This window comes from Typopeltis vanoorti, chromosome 11 (genome assembly GCF_054136105.1).
Source record: "Typopeltis vanoorti isolate ZY-2024b chromosome 11, IOZ_Tvanoo_1.0, whole genome shotgun sequence".
NCBI lineage: Eukaryota > Metazoa > Arthropoda > Arachnida > Uropygi > Thelyphonidae > Typopeltis > Typopeltis vanoorti.
Genome location: NC_143559.1, coordinates 127855347 through 127875101, shown reverse-complemented (window position 1 = coordinate 127875101; position 19755 = coordinate 127855347). Strand labels below are relative to the sequence as shown.

General features: G+C 33.5%; 2 protein-coding genes across 2 annotated transcripts in view; one reads left to right on the top strand and one right to left on the bottom strand.

Moving 5' to 3' along the window:
* The first annotated feature begins 7965 nt into the window (after positions 1-7965).
* On the top strand, positions 7966-8385 carry LOC150102037 (putative CENPB DNA-binding domain-containing protein 1). The gene has a single exon (XM_090399954.1). The coding sequence runs from the start codon at positions 7966-7968 to the stop codon at positions 8383-8385; it is 420 nt and encodes a 139-aa protein (XP_090256080.1).
* Positions 8386-12789: 4404 nt separating this feature from the next.
* LOC150102036 (LIM domain kinase 1-like) overlaps positions 12790-19755 on the bottom strand; it is a 307253-nt gene continuing 300287 nt past the window's right edge. The window contains exons 13-14 of the mRNA XM_090399953.1: positions 19203-19456; positions 12790-12926 (exon numbers count right to left, since the gene is read on the bottom strand). Coding sequence (XP_090256079.1) covers positions 19207-19456 — 250 coding nt within the window. The 3' untranslated portion in view covers positions 12790-12926; positions 19203-19206. The remainder of the gene's footprint in view (positions 12927-19202; positions 19457-19755) is intronic.

Here is a 19755-nt window from a genome sequence, read left to right as displayed (position 1 = left end):
TGAATCAAATCCACATCCTTCCAACTGAAGGGAAAATATTACTCTTCTCCCAAAACTATACTCTGGCTAGAGTTGGTCTGCACAGCACTTACACAGGTCCAAATACACATGGATTTCTGATTTTTATAATCCAGATGTAGATTTCCTGATATCCAATGTGGTAATCAAAACAACAAATATGATCTAGTTCTTGTCAACCGGCATATGTGGAACCTTAATTCAAACGAGTTTTATCTACATATATAAAATGATAAGCCTTTTTATGTCACGTTTTGAAACTCAGGGGCTACCGTGAGTGTCGAGTCTTCAAAATTCAAGGAGAACCGGCCTACCAGTCCGGAACTTGGGAGGGGGGAGGCATAGGTGCCAGGACCCCCTTTCAAGTCTTCAAAATTTGAGTCATCAGAATTCAAGGAGAACCGGCCTACCAGTCCAGAACTCAGGGGGGCTGTAGGCACCAGTAACCCATCCCCCTAGTATCAAAATAAAGTTATAAGTGGAAAATTTGCATTTACAACATTTAAAAAAATTAGAAAAAATTGTCTATGATGAATGATGAAGTAGATAGCATGTGTATTGAGAATGATAGAACAAGTGTGCAAGACAAACAAGGGAAATGGGGAGGCTCAGGGTGGACAGGGGAACACAGCACAAGAAAGGTTGATGCTCCAAAAGGATGTGAAGGTATGTGTGTAATCAAAAAGGGAAGGGTATGACTGGTATCAAGGGAAAGTAGTGGGATTTGAATAGTGGAAAATGGCTTAAGTATGGAGAAGTCACATTTAATAAGTGGTACCAGTGAAACTTGAAGATCCATGAATGAGCTGTTATGTTTGTATACAAATGGTAGAAGTGTAAGAAATAAGGCAAATGAAATGGTTGCATTGATGGACTTTGTTCACCCAAAACTTGTTGGCATAAGTGAGACATGGTTGGATGAGGATGACATCTTGACAGGAATAGAGATAGAAGGGCACAATGTATTTTGTAAAGATAGAAAGGATAAAAAAAAGGAGGCGAAGTGCTATCGATGATAGAAAAAGAGTTATGCCCATACAAGGTAGAGATGCAAGAGGGAAATAGTGCCAGGCAGAATTGTGTGAAGCAGTATGGTGTGAGATAGAGGTGAATAGAATGAAATACTTAAGATTGGTATAGACCTGGTAATGTGAATGGTAATGACTATGACATGTATAATCAAATTAGCCAAGCAGGACGATTTTAATTATGGCAATATAGACTGGGATGATGAGATAGCAACTGAAAGTAAAGAAAATGGGTTTCTTGAGTTTTTGAGGGACAACTACCTGAAGCAGTATGTAACGGAGGGCAAATGAGGATGTTGTTATAAATGAGGTGTCGAATCACCCTCCAGTTGGTGAGTGACCATGAAGTGATTATCTGGGTGGTTACCAGCAGTGTGAGAAAAGGATATATGTGGAACTACAAGGCTGGTGATTATGAGAAACTAGGAGAAAGCTTTGGTGATATTTAAGAACTACCTAGTGCAAGCAATGTCTAAATGTATTCCAAGGGTCAGAAGGTTAAATAAAGTAGGAGTGAAATGGATGAATGAAGAGATTAAGCATGCGATACAGAGGGAAAACAGCATTATGGAGACAGCATAAGATAAGTGGTAACAATCAATTCCATTAGGATTACAAAGAACAAGCAAGGAGAGTAATTTGGGTTAGTAAGGATAACGAAAGTGATATATGAGCAGCAGTTAGCTAATGAAGCTGAAAATAATCCTAGGGAGTTCTTTTGATATGTAGCCAGCAAAAAAAAAAAGTTATGGAAGGACGACAATGATTGGAGAAAATTGTATAAGGACAACTGCATAAGATATACTTGAGATATTTAATGAGCAATTCTTAAAAGCCTTTCATTCTTGTGAATGTGATATGATGGAGAGTTTGAGAGCAGTTAATGATGATGAGAAAAGACTGGCTGGTAAGTGAGCAAGAGGTATTGGAGAATTGAGCAAACTTGATGTTAATAAGGTTGTGGGACTTGATAATATATCACCATGTATTTTGAAGGAATGCGCCAGGCAGTTGGCATCTGCCTTGACATATTTGTTTAATAAGAATTTTGCACTGGATCAAATTCCAAAGGAGTGGAAGGAAGGCAAGATTGTGCCACTTCATAAGGGAAGTGACAGAACTCAAACATCTGTGTGTCAGCTGTGGTTAAAGTGTTTGACAGGCTGGTGAGAACCAGGATCCAGAATTGGATTGACAATAATGGTATTATCTTTGATGGACAGCATGGATTTGCTAAAGGGAGATCATGTTTTAGTAATCTACTTACTTATTACAATAAGATGATGGTGTCATTGAACAAAGGAGATGGATACACAGTAGTATACTTAAATTTTGCAAAGGCTTTTGATAGATTACTGCAAGACAAGTTGATAGTCAAACTAGACCAGATGGGGTTGGATATTGGACTAATGCATTGGATTGGAGATTGGCTATCTGATAGGTATCAGCAAGTTGTGTATGGGGGGGGGGCAATATCCCAGTACAGGAAAGTCATTAGTGGTGTACCTCAGGGTTCTGTTTTAGGGCAATTGCTGTTTAACCTGTATGTTAATGATATTGGCAAAGATTCAGATAGGGATATTCAGTTGTTTGCAGATGATGCAAAGTTGGGACAAACTATGAGCAATAGAGCAGATGTGGCCTTACAAGAAGACTTGATAAGATTGAGTGAATGGGCATAGGAGTGGAGCTGTCAGTTCAATGTTGCAAAATGTAAGGTTTTGAAATGTGTGAAACAAAGATGGGATGTAGGATTTACGCTTGGTGGGGATTGTTGGAGGTGGAGAAAATAAGAGATCTTGGGATGATGGTAGATAAGGATCTAAAATTTAGAGGACACATTGCCAAAATTGTGAAGATAACATAAAAATTCTGGCAACGATGCAGAGGACACTGACTCGTAGAAGGAGATGGTATATACAAAATTGTATATTTTGCACAGTAGTCCATGTGTGGCTTTGATTAGGCCGCACATGGACTACTGTGTAGAGATTTGGTCACCTGGTTTTCAAAAGGATGAAGAGATGTTGAAAAGGGTCCAGGGGCGAATGACTCGAGTAGTTTCTGATCTCTGGAATATTGAATATGAGGAAAGGTTGAGAAGATGCTTGTGTGGTGGATAGGAAGAAGAGGGGTGATATGATAGAGATGTACAAGTTGGTAAGGGGTTGTTATAGGATCAATACTGAAGAGGTTTTTCATAAAATAGTGGGAGATCAGGGAAGAACAAGAGCTCATTCCTGGAAGCTGTATAAGGAAGGTGTGAACAAGGGAGTGAGAAACAGGTATTTTGCATGTAGAGTTGCGAATGATTGGAATTTCTTGCCCGAGAGTGGTGTCTGCAAAGAATTTGAATTTTAAAGCATGGTATGATGAGCTGTATACATGACAAAAGGACCTCCTAGATGAGTTTTTGACTCCATGGGGGTTTTAGTGTAATAATAATAATAGTGGAATAAGAAATTATGTCCTGATGATGATGGAAATTTAATATAACTTATTAATCTTTTCTCTTTTTTTCAATCTCCACATGATAAACACTGAGACACATGTTAAGCATTTTTACTATAAATAAAGGTTAGCCATTGTGAAGGTTTATTTTCTTGATCTTGAGAATTAGTAATAATATTTTTGGTTTACAGATCAAGTGTTGATCAATTTTATTCACTTAACCAACTAGTTTCGCCAAACTTTAACTGTTGGCATCTTCAGGGCGCTTACATATAATTGTGAGATTGTTTCAGCCTATATGTAAGTGCCCTGAAGACGCCAACAGTTAAAGTTTGGCAAAACTAGTTGGTTAAGTTAATAAAATTGATCAACACTTGATCTGTAAGCCAAAAATATTATTACTAAAGGTTAACCATTTAGATTATGCAATGGCTATTAAGGCCTTGAGTCATCTGTATTATGCTTGTTAACTGTTCTCCGGACTTTTTTGTATGTTACATAGGATAAACAATCAGATTCTAGGAAGGAAGGAAAATACTGCAACTTCATATGAGATGGAAACTATCCTATTGCAGTCAGCATGAAAGTTCATTGATTTATTTTATGGTGTGGAAACCACAAAGCAAATACTATGTCAATGATGGATAGTATCAACGTATGGTTTTCACAATATACCTGAGGAAAATACAGTAACAAGTGCTTATAAGGATTTAAATTTCAAGTAGTAAGCATTTATTCTTATTATTCAATGGTTTAAACAATGAGGTGTTTTGTGGAATATTTTAGCTGTAACCACTGTTATGATGATTAATGTAAGAGCTGCTTTCTTATCAGGCAAAAATATATATACATAAGAATCTAAAATATTATCAATGAAATGTTGTATAAACTAATGTTATCATGCAAACATTATGAAGTAACTGGAAGTAGGACTCAAAGTGATAAATCAAAACTTAGATCTTATGCCATTAACCCTTTGAGTGGTAAATTAAAATTTATATCTCACTTTCTGTGGTATATTAAATACAAAAAGGTTGCTAAGAGATTGCAGTGCTTTTCTGCAAAAACTCAAAAGCCAGTATAAGTTTATAGCTATATTACAGTATTAAAATCTGATGAACATACATTCATGTCTGTTCATCAGTGTTTTGTGGACAGAAGCATGAACAATGTCTATATGCAGCTTTACTGTTCAAAGGGTTAACAAACCTTAAATACCAAATTTCAATGTATCTACATGATAAAATTCGCATTAAATGCTACATTCCAAGTGATAGAATAAGCATTAAAATGCTTATAAACTTATATTTCAAATACAAAAATTGGCAATGGAAATGCCTTAATCATTCAAGCTGCACTTGTAAAGAAGTGTTCTATTACACGAATTAAAAGGATCAGTGTGAAGGTATTCAGAATTTATTATTTTACTTTTTCTTTCTGAAAGAAAACAAAGAAAAAAACGTTTTCTTTAAGATATTCATTTTAAAGATGAAAATTAAAAGTTAGAGTATGAAAGATCCCCCCCCCTGCACGCACGCACACACACACACCAAAAATCGTTACTTGAGTAGCATTGCTTAGTTCCATTAACTGTATACCGTGTTTTAACTTGCTCACGATTAGCTGCATAAAACAGGGTGCTGCACAATTAATTGCATGCCCAAGTAACATATATATGTCCTACACATATTTAAATGGGTGGGATTTTTTTTGCTTTTCTAGAAATTGCTGGAGATTAATTTTGTTATTTTTAATATCAAAATTGGTTAAAATATAGAAATCACTGTATGAACAAATAAACATTTTAAATAATATGGCACTGGACTTGTGCCATGGACACTTCAGAGAAAACATATCAATGAGATGATTGAAAGCAACAACATTAGATAATAGAGCTATCAGTCATATTTGATTAGGAAAAATAAAGGAAAAAGTTACATTTTTTCAAAACCTATGAGCACTGCTAAAACAAGAGCAAAGAAGGAATGCATTACAGTAATAAGAGATGCAAGGGCTATATTGTCCAAAAAGATTTGGACAACATTAATTAAAGAGAATAACTTGTTAATCATTTTACTCAAAATTTTATCATTCATGTTGATGCCATTAATGTAGATGATACAAATGGAAGAATTAACAAGAAAATGCTAAAGAATCTATGAACTCAAACAAGCCATAGCTATCACCACAGCAGAAGAACAATACCTAACCGACTATTGTGACCTCTGCATTAGTTATTTTATTTTTATTAATGTTGGTATAATGATGCTAATAATGCTTTCCTGAAGAGAGTAATGCCTTGTTAAGCTTGTATTCAATCTAAGCAGAATTGGTGCAAAATAATAAAACGGTGACCACAGAATTCAGTCATCCATCTATCCCAACCGATTGGGATGATGAAGCTGCATAAATTGAGATTCTTGTGTTCAGGTGTGAACCTATGAGTTTCATACTCTATGGGTATAATGCACTTGTGTATTTAATTCATGCTGTGTAATATGCTATAGTGCATATTATACTACTAGTATATCACACATTTGGTAATTTTAGATGATTGTATGCATATAAGTAATAATCAGATACTTTAGTGTGTTGTTGTAGGCATAGCATGCTAAAACCCTAACAACTCACAATTTAATTTACAGTCACAACACACACAGAGAGGAGAGTTACTCACTACTGTTTTGTTTCTTCATGTTATGTTAGTTTACAGAGGTGACTCCTCCTGCTAAACACAATAAATACATTCTGCTGGCAACTCTACATTCATTATGGGTGGATACTATGATATGTATTTCAGTTCAAGGTATCAGCACCAAAACATCCAAATAACTCAAAATAACCAACAATACAAAACAGACATGGATTCACAAAATAGCTCAAATAGAAATGAATTAATTGTCAAAATAAGCTGTACGCTGTAATTTAACTTAAAAATTACTCTTTTTTGGTGGGTTAAAAAAAGTTTGGAAGGTATTGCACAATACTGTTAATAATAATACAGGTAATACTTCAAAGTTTGATGTTTGTATAATAAGTTTATATTATTACTAGTTTCCTATCAATTTTTTTCCAAATTAACCATATTTTATTCTTAAGGGTTGTACAAGATACCATGATAGTATTATACAAAAAAGTTAGTATGAATAATAATTAGTACATTTATAAAAAAATAGTATAAATCCATGTGGCATAAATTTTGAGAGTTGCACAGGGGGCAGAATAACATTGTTACATAGGTATAATAGTAGGGAACTCATTATGAAAATATGGTGACTTGAATGTAAAGGAGGAGGAAATGGTTAAAATTTGTGGATTCACAAATAAATTTGAAAAGTAAAGGGAACAATAGAGGAAGACTGCATATGCACGAGATGTGGAGTGAGTGAGTGAGAGGCCAAAGATATTACTATTAGGTTAGAGAAAACGTGCTGAGTCAGGAAACCCAGTCTATAAATGATATCAGCAAGTGGTCTGCAAGGGAAATTACAGAGAGAGAGAGCTACAGGTGTTGAACTCAACCAATGATAGACCAGATGAAAGTAGTGACAATTGTTTGGCATATAATGATGAAGAAATGATGGTTTATTCATGAATGTAAGTAATATTAAGAATAAGTAAGAAGAGTTTGTATTGATAGCATCTGAGAAAAGAGGATGAATTAACGATACAGATAAATTTATTATAATGATACAGAATATGAAAGGTTTATTACTTTCATGACAAAGAAACAAAAGAAAAGAATAGATGGTAGTGTTTCAAAAGCCTACACAGGCTTTCAGGATATTAATGCAAAAAGTTGAGAATAGGAATACATTTTTGACAGCCTTAATATTATTGCAGGTCAAGAGAATGTGGAAATGCTTAATGAATGTTTATGCTAGGATTGAGTACAATAGGAGGAAGATGGGAAACTGGAAACCAATGAACATGACAGGACTTGAGATATTTATTGATAAGCATGATGTTAATAAGAATACTGGTAATGGAGAGGATACTGCCACATGTACAGTGATACCTCAGCTAATGGGTGACCCTGCTAACGAGGGTTTTTTCGCTGTTTTTCAGACTCGGCTAACGAATGTTTTAGTGAATGTGTGCACTAACATAAAGCAGCAAACATGAATGGTCGGGCCATTCCAGGAGCTTATCTTTTCCATCTGTATGTGTGTGACAAAGAAATGAGCTGACCACATCACATAGGAGAGACCCACCAAACCGACTGGGTTGTTTACGTTCGAGACAGCGAGAAGTGAGACGCCTCATACCAGTGTCAGTACGGTACACACTCCGTGTGGCTGTGAATGTGAGAGGTAAGTGTGATAGCATTTATTCTTTACTTGGCTAAATTCTACTATGGGGGTTAATTTATAATTAGTAAATTCTATTCTTATCTAATTAAATAAATAATATGCTATACAGTATGTCATATTTCTTTTATATTTTCCAGGAAAAAATTTTCTTGACAATGGGTCCAAAAAAAGTAAGAGACAAACCCAAGGAAAGCAGAAAATTGCTCACAATTGAGCAAAAGAAAGAAATAATTTCAGCATATGAAAGAGGAGTCAGAATTGTGGATTTAGCAGTCAAGCATGGCATAGCATCATCATCAATAGCCACAATTTTGAAGAAAGAAGAGGAAACTAAGGCAGCTTCAGTTGCAGCTGGTGTGAAGACCTTGGCCTCTCAATCCCAAAGAAGTTCTGTAAGTGAAGAAATGGAAAAGCTTCTGATGATCTGGATAAATGAGTGTCAAATGGCTGGTGACACTATGACTCAAGAGATGATCTGCAGCCAAACCAGAATGATTTATGAAAATTTGAAGAAAAATGTGGCAGGACACAGTACAGCAGAGGCAGAGGAAGAATTCAAAGGAAGCAGAGGATAGTTTGAGAAGTTCACGAGAAGGTCAGGGATCCATAGTGTAATTAGACATGGAGAAGGAGTCAGTGCAAATAAAGAGGAGGCTGAGAAGTTTGTTAGAAAATTTCAGGAGTGGACTATCATTCATGTTTAATTGTGACAAAACAGAGTTGTTCTGGAAGCAAATGCCCAAAAGAACTTTCATCACAAAAGAAGAGACGTGTATACCAGGGTACAAATCTATGAAAGATAGAATAACTCTTTTATTTTGTGCTAATGCAAATGGTGATCTCAAAATTAAACCAATGTTGGTCTACCACTCTGAGACACAAAGACTTTTCAAGAAGGAGAATGTTTGCAAGCCCATGCTTAATGTTTATTGGAAGTCAAACACCAAGGCATGGATAACAAGAAGCATATTCACAGAGTGGATCGTGGAGGTGTTTGGGTCCACGGTGAAAAAGTACCTGATAGAAGAAAACTTGCCTGAAAAGAATGTGCTTCTTCTGGACAATGCCATAGGGCATCCACTTGGCTTGGAAGATTTGGAGGCAGAATTTAACTTCATCAAGATAAAATTTCTTCCTGCAAACACCACATCTATTTTGCAACCCATGGACCAACAGGCCATATCAAACTTTAAGAAATTGTATACAAAGCACATGTTCCAAAGATGTTTTGATGCAACTTAATTTACCAGTCTGCCTCTGAGGGAATTCTGGAAGGATCATTATCATATCCTTCATGCTAATCAAGTCATTGGCATGGCATGGGATGAAGTGTCAGTTAGGACACTTAATGCTGCCTGGAAAAAGTTATGGCCAGACTGCTGCAAGATAAGAAATTCTGTTTCCAGTGTTCAAGATGTTGAAGATGCTGCTAAAAATGCTGACATTGTAGATAACATAGTCTTCTTGGGCAAAGCATTACATTTGGAGGTAAATGAAGATGATGTAGAAGAATTAGATGAAGAACACTCAAAAGATCTGACAACAGAGGATCTTGAAGAGTTGAAAAAGCAACTGAATCAAGAAAGATAAAGAGTGCTCATCAGAGGAGGAGGAGGACAGCAATAAAAAGGGAAGAATGCCAACACGTGACATTAAAAAATGCAGCACTACTGGGAAGAGTTTCAGTCAAAGTGGCATCCCAACAAAGCTGAAATGAACAGACTTTGTGCCTTGGTTGGATGAATCTGAATCACTTTAAAAACATTCTGAAAAAAAGAGAAGTTCAATCAACTTTGGAGGGATTTTTGCATTCTCCTTTAGCAAAGAGACAAAGGCCAGCTACTGAAGAAGAGGAGACTTATCTTGAATAAACTTTGAAAATTTGGAAGAAGAATAGTAAAAACGTTGTGTACATATTTTCAGTTTAATAAAGTGTATATAATAGTGTAAACATTGTCAGTTTTTCATTCTACTTTCCATTCTCCATCTGGATAGCTGTTCATCTCAGCCTTTGGTGAGTTTTTGCCCTTTTATAGTGTGCTTTTTACTATTTTATAAAACTTATCTTTCAATAGTGGGCAGCATCCAGAACGAATTAAACGATTTTCTATAGAAACCTACGGGAAATCACGTTTCAGCTAACGAATATGATTCTGAAACGAATTATCTTCGTTAGCTGAGGTATCGCTGTATTATAAAGGTATGTGTAGTGCCCTTAACTTGGTTATTTGGTCTTGCAACAAGGAGTGATTGATAAGTGAGATGTATTATTGCACAATGGGGAATAATCCAAAACAGTGTTGCTGAAACATTAGGGACAGTGGTGAAGGTGTTGGAATGGCTGAATATGGTTAATAATACTGAAGTGATGAAAGTAGGAATTGCCACAGGTGACTACAGGTTTATTGTTGCAAGACCAAATATAACTAGAAGGAACTAGACATATTTTATAATAAGGCAACTACTGCATTAGACAGAGGCTTATATAATAATTGCATGCCTATCTTGCAATAATTTTTCTGGATTTGAATTTACAAAGATTTCAGAGGATGATTTCATGGATTGATGGGGAGAAATAGATTTTAATGATAGCAGCATTAAATGCCAAATGTAAGAACTATTTTCTTTCACAAAGAACTATAAAAAAAAAAAATCAGTTTTATTGGCATACACTTTATATGGCAGTCTTGCTTAGGCAGCTATTTTTCATTTACATAAAACAATATTTTACTGCTCATTATTTTAGAAAGGATGAAGAGCAAAGAATACTTACAGATCCATGTAAAACTGCTTACATTTTATGTTTGTTAATAAAATTCATCAGCAAATGAATATAATTTTTATAACATTCATCTAATTTGTAATACTTAAATGGTTCAAAGCTGTTTGGTATTCAGTCTATTCACATCTTATCCTATGCATGTTTACATGCAGTCTGCTTTATAATTTCATGTAATCTCTAATACTTATGGATTTAAAGCTCTTTGGTATTAATGATCATTCACCAAAAAAAAAAAAAGATCAAATTTCATAAGTGCAAAAATCTAATCTGCAGTTTAAAATTAAAGCAATATAGAAAGGAAATATTTCTCGGATATTATAATCACTTATTTTTTAACATGCATAATTTATATTATTAAATGCACGTCTAAAATTATGCTACAGACACCAAAATAAATAACCTTATCATTATTTGAATATTGATAACTAGTGAATATAAAAGTGGAAATTACTCAAAACTTAGCAAAAAACACATTTAATATAAAAAATAAAATATGTCACATAATACTTAAAAAATATAACTATCTGATTTCATACCCTGATATCATATGTTGGTATGGTCAGTAAAAAATAAATTCAAGAAATTTCCAGAACTATTTTACTTAATAGAGATAATTGTATATGCATATACACACTAAGAAATAAATCATATTTAGAAATAAACATTTCATATGCCAAAACTCAAAAAACTAAAAATCAAAATCTATCTAGCATTAAAGCATTCTGATAATTTAAGATATGACTTGGAATAAAAGCCATACCTTACAAAAATGATCAGAATGCTTCACAAAAGTTTCGCAATAAATATTTATGTACTTTTAGCGAGTCTAGCACTATGTGCAGAACTAAAAGAAGTAAAACAAACTCATCCATCAGACAAATTTTTTTGCAATACTAATGAGATGCTGGGCATAGAATATTAGAATTAATCTCCAATATGACATCCTGAGATTTTTCACTTTCTTTGCTAGTTATGTAACATATGATAAGCAAGGGATCAATGTATTTGAATATGTTGTGTGTACCTTATGTTTTTAATCCAGACCTATTTCTTCCTATTCATATAAATTAAAATATAAAAATATTAATAATAAATCCTCTACCCAAAGCAGCATATAATATCAATTTTCAAATCAGACTTGCATCTAAACATATTACATATTAAAAATTTTATTTTTAAAAAGATGTTCAGAGATGTTCATAATATAGTCAACTATTTAGACTGTGCTTGTAATGAAAACTATTAGATACATAATGATTTCATAATTTTCATTAAATATCCACTCACCCACACATCTATTATATTATATATGTATTAACAAACAGTGCCCACATCCCAAAATAACAAGTTGGTTAACCAAAACCTTCCAGAATGATTAATCAGAAAAATGACTTAGTTCGTATATAAAATGTACACTTCTCTAGCTATACAAAAATTTTTAGATGAAATTTAAACATATTAATTCTTTTAATAATATATTCTCTCAAGTTTATCTACGCAAATTTAGCTGCAAGATATTCAGATGAATGATTAAGAATTATTTAATATCGATTATACAAGATAATTACTTGTCAAAGTCTGTGTTGCAAAATAAAATGCTAGAAAGTTATAATTCAGGATAAAAGAATATACATGGTCTAAACTGTTTACATTTTAAGAATTAATTTGATAAATGATATGTAAAATAATAAAAGAAAATAAGTTAAGACTTCTCACAAAGAGTTTCATAATAAAGACTGGAACATTCAATATTACATTAAAATCAGTACACAAATTACAATACTTTGGCTCAGCTGCATTTCACTTTGAAGTGAAATTAATAAATAGCAATATTTTCCTAACAAACTTGTCTTTGATTTAATTTTTTGATTTAATTTTTTATCAGTCACAATAGACATCGCATTGCAGATCTTTGGTCATTACAAATCATTAATGTGATTTACAAAAATAATTAAATAAAAAAAACTATATTTACATAAAGCCAGTTTTAAGCAAACTGATTAGCTAGCAATGATAAGTTGCAGAAAACTGTTATGCCACATAAAGAAACACTGAGATAACCAAAGTAAGTGCTCCAGTTCATGTCAGGATAGCAATTATAAAATACATTCCATAATAAAGAAATTATATAGAAACTGTGAAGATTACTTTAATCTTCAAAAAAAGATTTATATCTAGTTACTAAATCATATAATTTTAAAGTTATAAATTTATACTGTTACACAAAGCCTCTTGTTTATATAAAACTGACTATACATCTCCTGAGGACTTTTAGATTTCTGCTGCCACTTGGACAAACTGTGCGTAATAGTATGGTTGGAACAGTAGTAGCTCCTGTTTAAAAAAAAGAAATAATTTTCATAACAAATAACAAGGACACATCAAGCTAGTCATATCTAGAGATTCACAAATACGTATTTAAATTGAAAATTTTTAGCTGAAAAGTTTTTTTCTCTCTCTCTCTATATATATATACACCCTCTGTCCAAAAAGAAACCGAACTTTTAAAAAATAGAAAAAACTAGTGGCACCATCTGTTGCATCTTTTTGTTGTCGAAAGCGGCAACCTTCATTAGTGTTGTGTCAACTGTTTATGACATTTGTTTCATTAGAAGCCGAGTTATAGTGCAAAGAGTGACAGTGTGTTTGGACGAACGGTCGGAAAATGAGTTTCAAACAGAGAGCTGCGATTGACTTTTGTGTTAAACTCAGTAAACATTTTACCGAAATGCATCAAATGCTTCAAAAAGCATACGGTGATGAATGTTTATCCAGTACTCAAGTTTACGAGTGGTTAAAGTGATTTAAAAATGGTCAAAATGATGAAAAGCTGGGTCATCCAAAAACAGGACTAAGAGAAGTTAACATCCAAAAAGTGCATGATTTCATCAAAGACAACGCAAAATCATCAGTGAGATCGATTGAGGATGAATTGGGGATTACAAAATCAACTGTGCACAACATTTGAATTTGCGATTTGTTCCTCACAAGTTGACTGACGACCAAAAAATGCATCGAATTGAACACTACAAGGACCTCATTAAAATCACTTGTAAGGACTCAAACTTTCTTGAAACGATCGTTACTGGTGACGAAACATCGTTGAGTATGAGCCCGAAAAAAGTGCCAGAGTGCTGAGCGTAGACCACCAGAAGAGAGGCATCCAAAAAAAAGTCGCTTGGAGAAGTCAAATGTGAAGACAATGCTGATTTGTTTTTAAGATTACAAGGGCATTATCCACAAAGAATTCATTCCGTCTAGCTAAACGGTCAATGGTGAGTTTTATCTCAAAGTTTTGAAGCAATTGTTAGAAAGAACTCATCGCGTACGGCATGAATATCGCAATCACTTTTGCACAATAATGCACCATCTCATTTATTATAACTAAGATCAAAAGCCAAACGGCTATTTTTTCTGGCGAAGTTAATTACATTAAGGGGATAAAAATCCCTTGTTATTTTACAGTCAGTATACGAAACTCAGATCGAAAACTACGATCTAAGAGTTTCGTGCCGAAGAACTATAGGCGAATCCAAGCATAAGTGACCACCTGGTAGTACAACACCAAGGCAACTCGAATCAAAGGTGGAGCAAGCTTCCTCACTATCCTTGATATTTTCTCATAATGTAAAACACAGCTCCTAGGAGATGTAATACTGCCTTACATTATGAGGAGAGGTCACTACCCAGACCAGTTTCAACCTTTTTTTGAGGTCTCATCAGTGAGTAGGTAGACCTGGACGATATCAAAGTTTAAGTGAAAAGAACTTACATTCCTTCACTATACGAAAGCCAGAAAGGTGTGCCCATATATTATAACTAAGATAAAAAGCCAAACGGTTATTTTTTCTGGTGAAGTTAATTAAATTAAGGGGATAAAAATCCCTTATTATTTTACAGCCAGTAAACAAAACTCTGAGAGTTTCATGCCAAAGAACTATCGGCGAATTCAAGCGTAAGTGAACACCTGGTAGTAAAACACCAAGGCAACTCGAAGCAAAGGTGGAGCAAGATCCCTCACTATCCTTGATATTTTCTCATAATGTAAAACACAGCTCCTAGGAGATGTAATACTACCTTACATTATGAGGAGAGGTCATTACCCAGACCGGTTTCAACTTTTTTGAGTGACCTCGTTAGAATGATTGTAAGTCAAATTAGTGTTCCAAGAGAACATGTATAGTGCTAGTAGAGGTTCCTTATGAACGTGCTGGTTCCTCTTAGAATGTTAGTTCCGAAGGAATGTGTTTAGTAACTGAAATATTATAAGTTCTTAGAGAACGTAGAATAAGAAGTAATTACTGTTCAAATAATTAATGTAGTCTATGTTCAATGAGAAAATTGTTCTAAGAGAAAGAGTATCACATGTCAATTTAATCTTGCGAGATAGATAAGTTTAATTATTGTTCCCTGTACTATTGTTGGATCCTACTTGTTCTTAATCTATACTTTGGATCCGACATAATTACTAATATGATGTTCTTAACTAATTTGACAAGTTGTAAGTTGATTTCTAATTCAAGTATAAAGAAAATTTATATTTAAAGACTGCGCCACTTTATATCTGAATTAGTTCAAGAATTGAAGATAAACCAACTCACAACTATCTCTCCTTTTAGATGTTAACATTATATATACTGGCCGAGTATATTTAACTTACTTAATTTTCCCGCTTTGGTTCGAGTATTTTATGAATGGTGCAGTAAAAGAGATTCAGGCAAAATACAACTTTTCATTAACAAAAACAAACATTTAATTTTAAAATCATAAATTTTACACTTAACTTCAAATCAGTAATTAAGATATCACAATCACTTCAGCTTCTCCGATAAGTACAATCAAACTCTGACAAGATAAATCTGTTATCTCTATATCACAGTCTTTTCATAGTTCCTTAAGTTTCAAATACAATAAAAATTGCAGTAGTACCTCTTCATAAACAGACACTTTTAATTTTACGCTTCTTTTAATTCTCCGCGATAGTTACTGTTAACATCAGGGAATTCTAAGATGAAACTCACACACTTCTCTGAACAGAAATATTAAAGTTGGAATAATCTTACCGTTAATCTTCTTCCTTCATCAACATACACACAAACACTGTTTATAACTGTAAACACTTTTAACAATAAACAGCACTCATTAAAATAAATCTTCTAGCATTAACTGAATTAATTTACGGGCACAATACATATAATCAGATGTTCTTGTATGAAGCACTACTGATTACTCTTGAATTAGGGCAATACACAATAATTCTTTAACTTGGGGTTTTATATGTACAGATGTTCATTCCTCCGGCATTCAAATAATTCTTTAGGCACTATAATTCTAAACACCACTATCATTAAACACAACCCTGTTGCCTCTAATTTATTTTCTAGTTACTTCTTACTATGCTTCACGTTTCAGTGTGTCCTTGAAAGGTCGGCCCTGAAAATAAATCTCAACTAAAATATCGCTAGTCATTCGGTAGTCACTCAGCTATCTTCCGTTGCTTTATTTGTTATTCAGAAGCTTATTAGCTAACTGCTTCTCAACTGGTAGACTTTATTTAGTTGCTTGAGTGACTTGCCAACTCACTATTATTGCACTGTGATTGCCGAATGCCCGATTCCAACCTAATGCCAATCCTTCTCTCTCTAATAAATCTCTAATGCTCTAATCTCTTAATGCTTTTTTTTTCCCAGCGTTCCTCGCTTTTTATATCAGTTTTTCCTGCCTAAATTCTTCTCGTGATCTCTTTAACTAATTCCTTTTTAGTAAACTTTCAGCTTTCTCCCCACGTTCTGTTCCAAAAAACGTGCTCGTTCACTTACATACGTTTCCATGACAACCAAACAAAATATAATAAAATTGAGGTATTGCATAACGTTAAACTTTCACAAACAGGAATAAATAAGGAATATTTATATTTCAATTAATGCGCAGTTAATTTATCAGATACAAATTCCTATAATGTTGACATAACAATAGATAAAATAACTTATTAATATTTAATACAGTCTTTTCATTATTAATACATATATCTTTGATTAAATAATTAAATATTAGACAAAATAATATTTACAAGTCTAGCCTTTGTGATGGAAGATCATGTTGGATTCTGAAGCAAATAATAATTACTCTAATCTCTACATAATCAGAATCCAACTATCGTTGAACTGTGTGGTTCTTGTGGAACGTATTGCTGAGTTTTGGAATATTGTTTGAAGGACTGATATTGAGTGGACTCTTAGTATTTAGTTAGCACTATGATAAATTCAAGGGAATTGGCCCCATAAGCAACTATTTGGAATGATGTGTTGACTCACTGAATTGTATAGAGAAATTGCTTATGTAGAGTAATGATAAATGTCTAGAAGTATCTGATATTATTTGATGTGTACATGTGAATTTTAATAGTATCTTTTAAGTTGTCATGTTCTTCATATTAAGTTGATTAATTAGTTCCTTATGAAGACTTCCATGAATTGTATCTTTTGTCAAGTAATAAATGTATTTTGCTTTAATAATTGAAGAAGTGCTTGCCTGATTAGTCTCATTGCACCACTCATAAAAATTTTGAATCATGGCGAGAAACCCATTGTATAAACAAGTATATTCGTTTGACGACTATGACTGTAGAATTTATAAGTTGAATCTTGATCTATTATTTAAGAGAATTAGTGAACCATTTGTTACTGATAGTCAATACCTTGATGTTATGCTCTCAAACATCTAGACACAGAGTGGCGCAGGATACAAATAAATTTCTCTGAGTCGATAAGGGTAATTACTAATCAGTGGGATTTAGGGGATATGTGTAATATATTTCTAAGCTCTTCTAAATTTCCTTAAGGGAATTGAACCAAGACAATCAAGATTTATTGTAGTCTGGAATTTATGCCCAAAATAGGAATAAAAAGTTAATGCCAGAGTAGAGGAGCAAATTACTGTTCATGAAATTAAGATAAAGTAAAAATCAGTAAAATATATCACAAGCGATGACATAACAATGTAAATAAACATTTATGCTTCATAAATGTTTATTTACATTGTTGTAAATTACAGCATTGCAATGTATTTAAATATAAATTCTAAGCATGAGAATTCAGCAGATGACAACACCGATGATGGGATTAAGGTAAATAATCCAACATTTCTCACAATTACAGGTGTATCAAGAAACAGAGCAACATGACTATAAGATTATCTCAACACTTACTATCTTCCCATTAACCATAATATGAGCTTCAATCATCAGTTAACCATAAATACATAGCACACTGTATACATTATGGCATTAAACCATCTATGCTGAAAATATGACTAGCATAATGGCTAGTCTCTGTACATTTATGAGTTTGCCTTAGTATTTAGAATGGTCAGGTGCTGGAGCACAGCTATTAGAGATGCTGTTGCTATGTTTCAGCAGAACTCAATATTCAAGGCTGATAAATATAAACATCCTGTGCAGAAACCAATAAGGACACTGGTAATTTCATATTTCATGACATCCCATCCTATTGTTCTAAAAATCAAGATGTAAGAGGAAGAATTCACCATAATGGAATCACTTATGTTAATTTAAATGTCTTTATTTGTAAAATTTTTCGCTAAGTTTCATAGCCATTCTGAATACAATTATAAGAATAATTTGATAATGCCTTTTATTCCAAATGGGAGTAAGCAGAGATCATTTACAACCAAGTTTTATGGGTAACCAGTCTCCTTCTTTAACCTAATATCCAACATTAATTGTCTGAAACAGTGTGAGTTTGATTGTTGATTTGAGCTGTGGTTAAAACCCAGCTGAAAGACGGCTTAAAAAGTTTCTGTCAATGTCTGGAACTGAAACTGAAGAGGTAAATACCATTTTACCACAGGACACAGCAGTATGCAGAGATCTGTAAAATACATTTTCAAATTTGAAAGTATAGCATTTCAAAATTTCAGTGATGAGGGCAGTTGCATATTAACAGTATGCAGCAACCACTGATAGCTCAAGAATGGAACACAATATACTGATTTTAGTTGAGCCTACACCGATTTTTGTCAACAGAAAATATGTCCATGTGGAAATGGTGTTTGCTTCCATAGCACTAGATTATCTAAAGAAAGACTGCAATAGATTTGATCCTATATGCTAACTAGAGGAATTTTTTTAGACCTTTCTTCAACCAATTACTAAGCTAATCAGTCTTTGGAAAAGGACAATAGGGTTCTCCTCACCATCCAGGAACTGGTTATTAACATTGCATCTCAAAAAAAATTACGCTATCACAGACAATGAGTGTTAGGGTAAGGCCATACAGTGGTGGCAGTTGTTTAAGCTCACATCAGTGAAATGTCAAAAAAAAAAAAAAGATGAATTAAATGTCTGTCAATCTCAGATACTAATTTATTTGTACACATTTCATTTGGCTTTATATCACTTCATAGTATACTACTTGCTTTCAAATCAATACTTTAATAATATCAAATGATCAGAATGTTGGAGATTTGCCAATCCCCCTCCTCCTGTAGAAGATTTATAAGTCTTTAAATTACTTTTAGCAATCCACACATATAAAAACTTATTTTGGTATATTTACTCTAAATACATTATGTACAAGTCATAATTCTTACCAGTCTATGTTGAAAGGGGACTGTAAAATACAGAAGAAACCAGGTTTGGAGAAGGTGGTGAGAGTGTTCCTTGCTCACTAATGGTGCGTAATAATGGCTGTAAAACACCATGCTCAGCTGATGAAAGACCTAAACAAGAATTTTCTCCATGATAGCTTGAGATCTCAGTGACTAGATTATCTGGAAGTGGAGATCCCACTGCTGTGTGAATAACCATTCCTTTAAGCCATATTTCAAGGAGATCAAAAGGCGGCCTTAAAAATTTTTAAAAAATACTATGATGTCATAAAACTACATTAAAACTTAATATTCTTCATTAAAGCTGGAGTTCTAAAGTGACTAAATTCCAATGAAAATTCCTTAACAATTCCTTTATGAAGAAATTTTAGAAGTCATTTCAAATTGTACTAAGCTACTGTTACAAAGTCTAAATATAAAACAAGTCACTAATCATCTAGTATCACTATCACTGTACTGATACTTGAACAAATATTAAACTTTCTGCAACAGTGAAAAGTACACATTTTTAAAAATAAAATGACTGACTGCAACT

What these genes read in the sequence shown, in the direction of transcription:
- LOC150102037 (XM_090399954.1), top strand. Translation starts at nt 7,966, where the DNA reads ATGGGTCCAAAAAAAGTAAGAGACAAACCCAAGGAAAGCAGAAAATTG.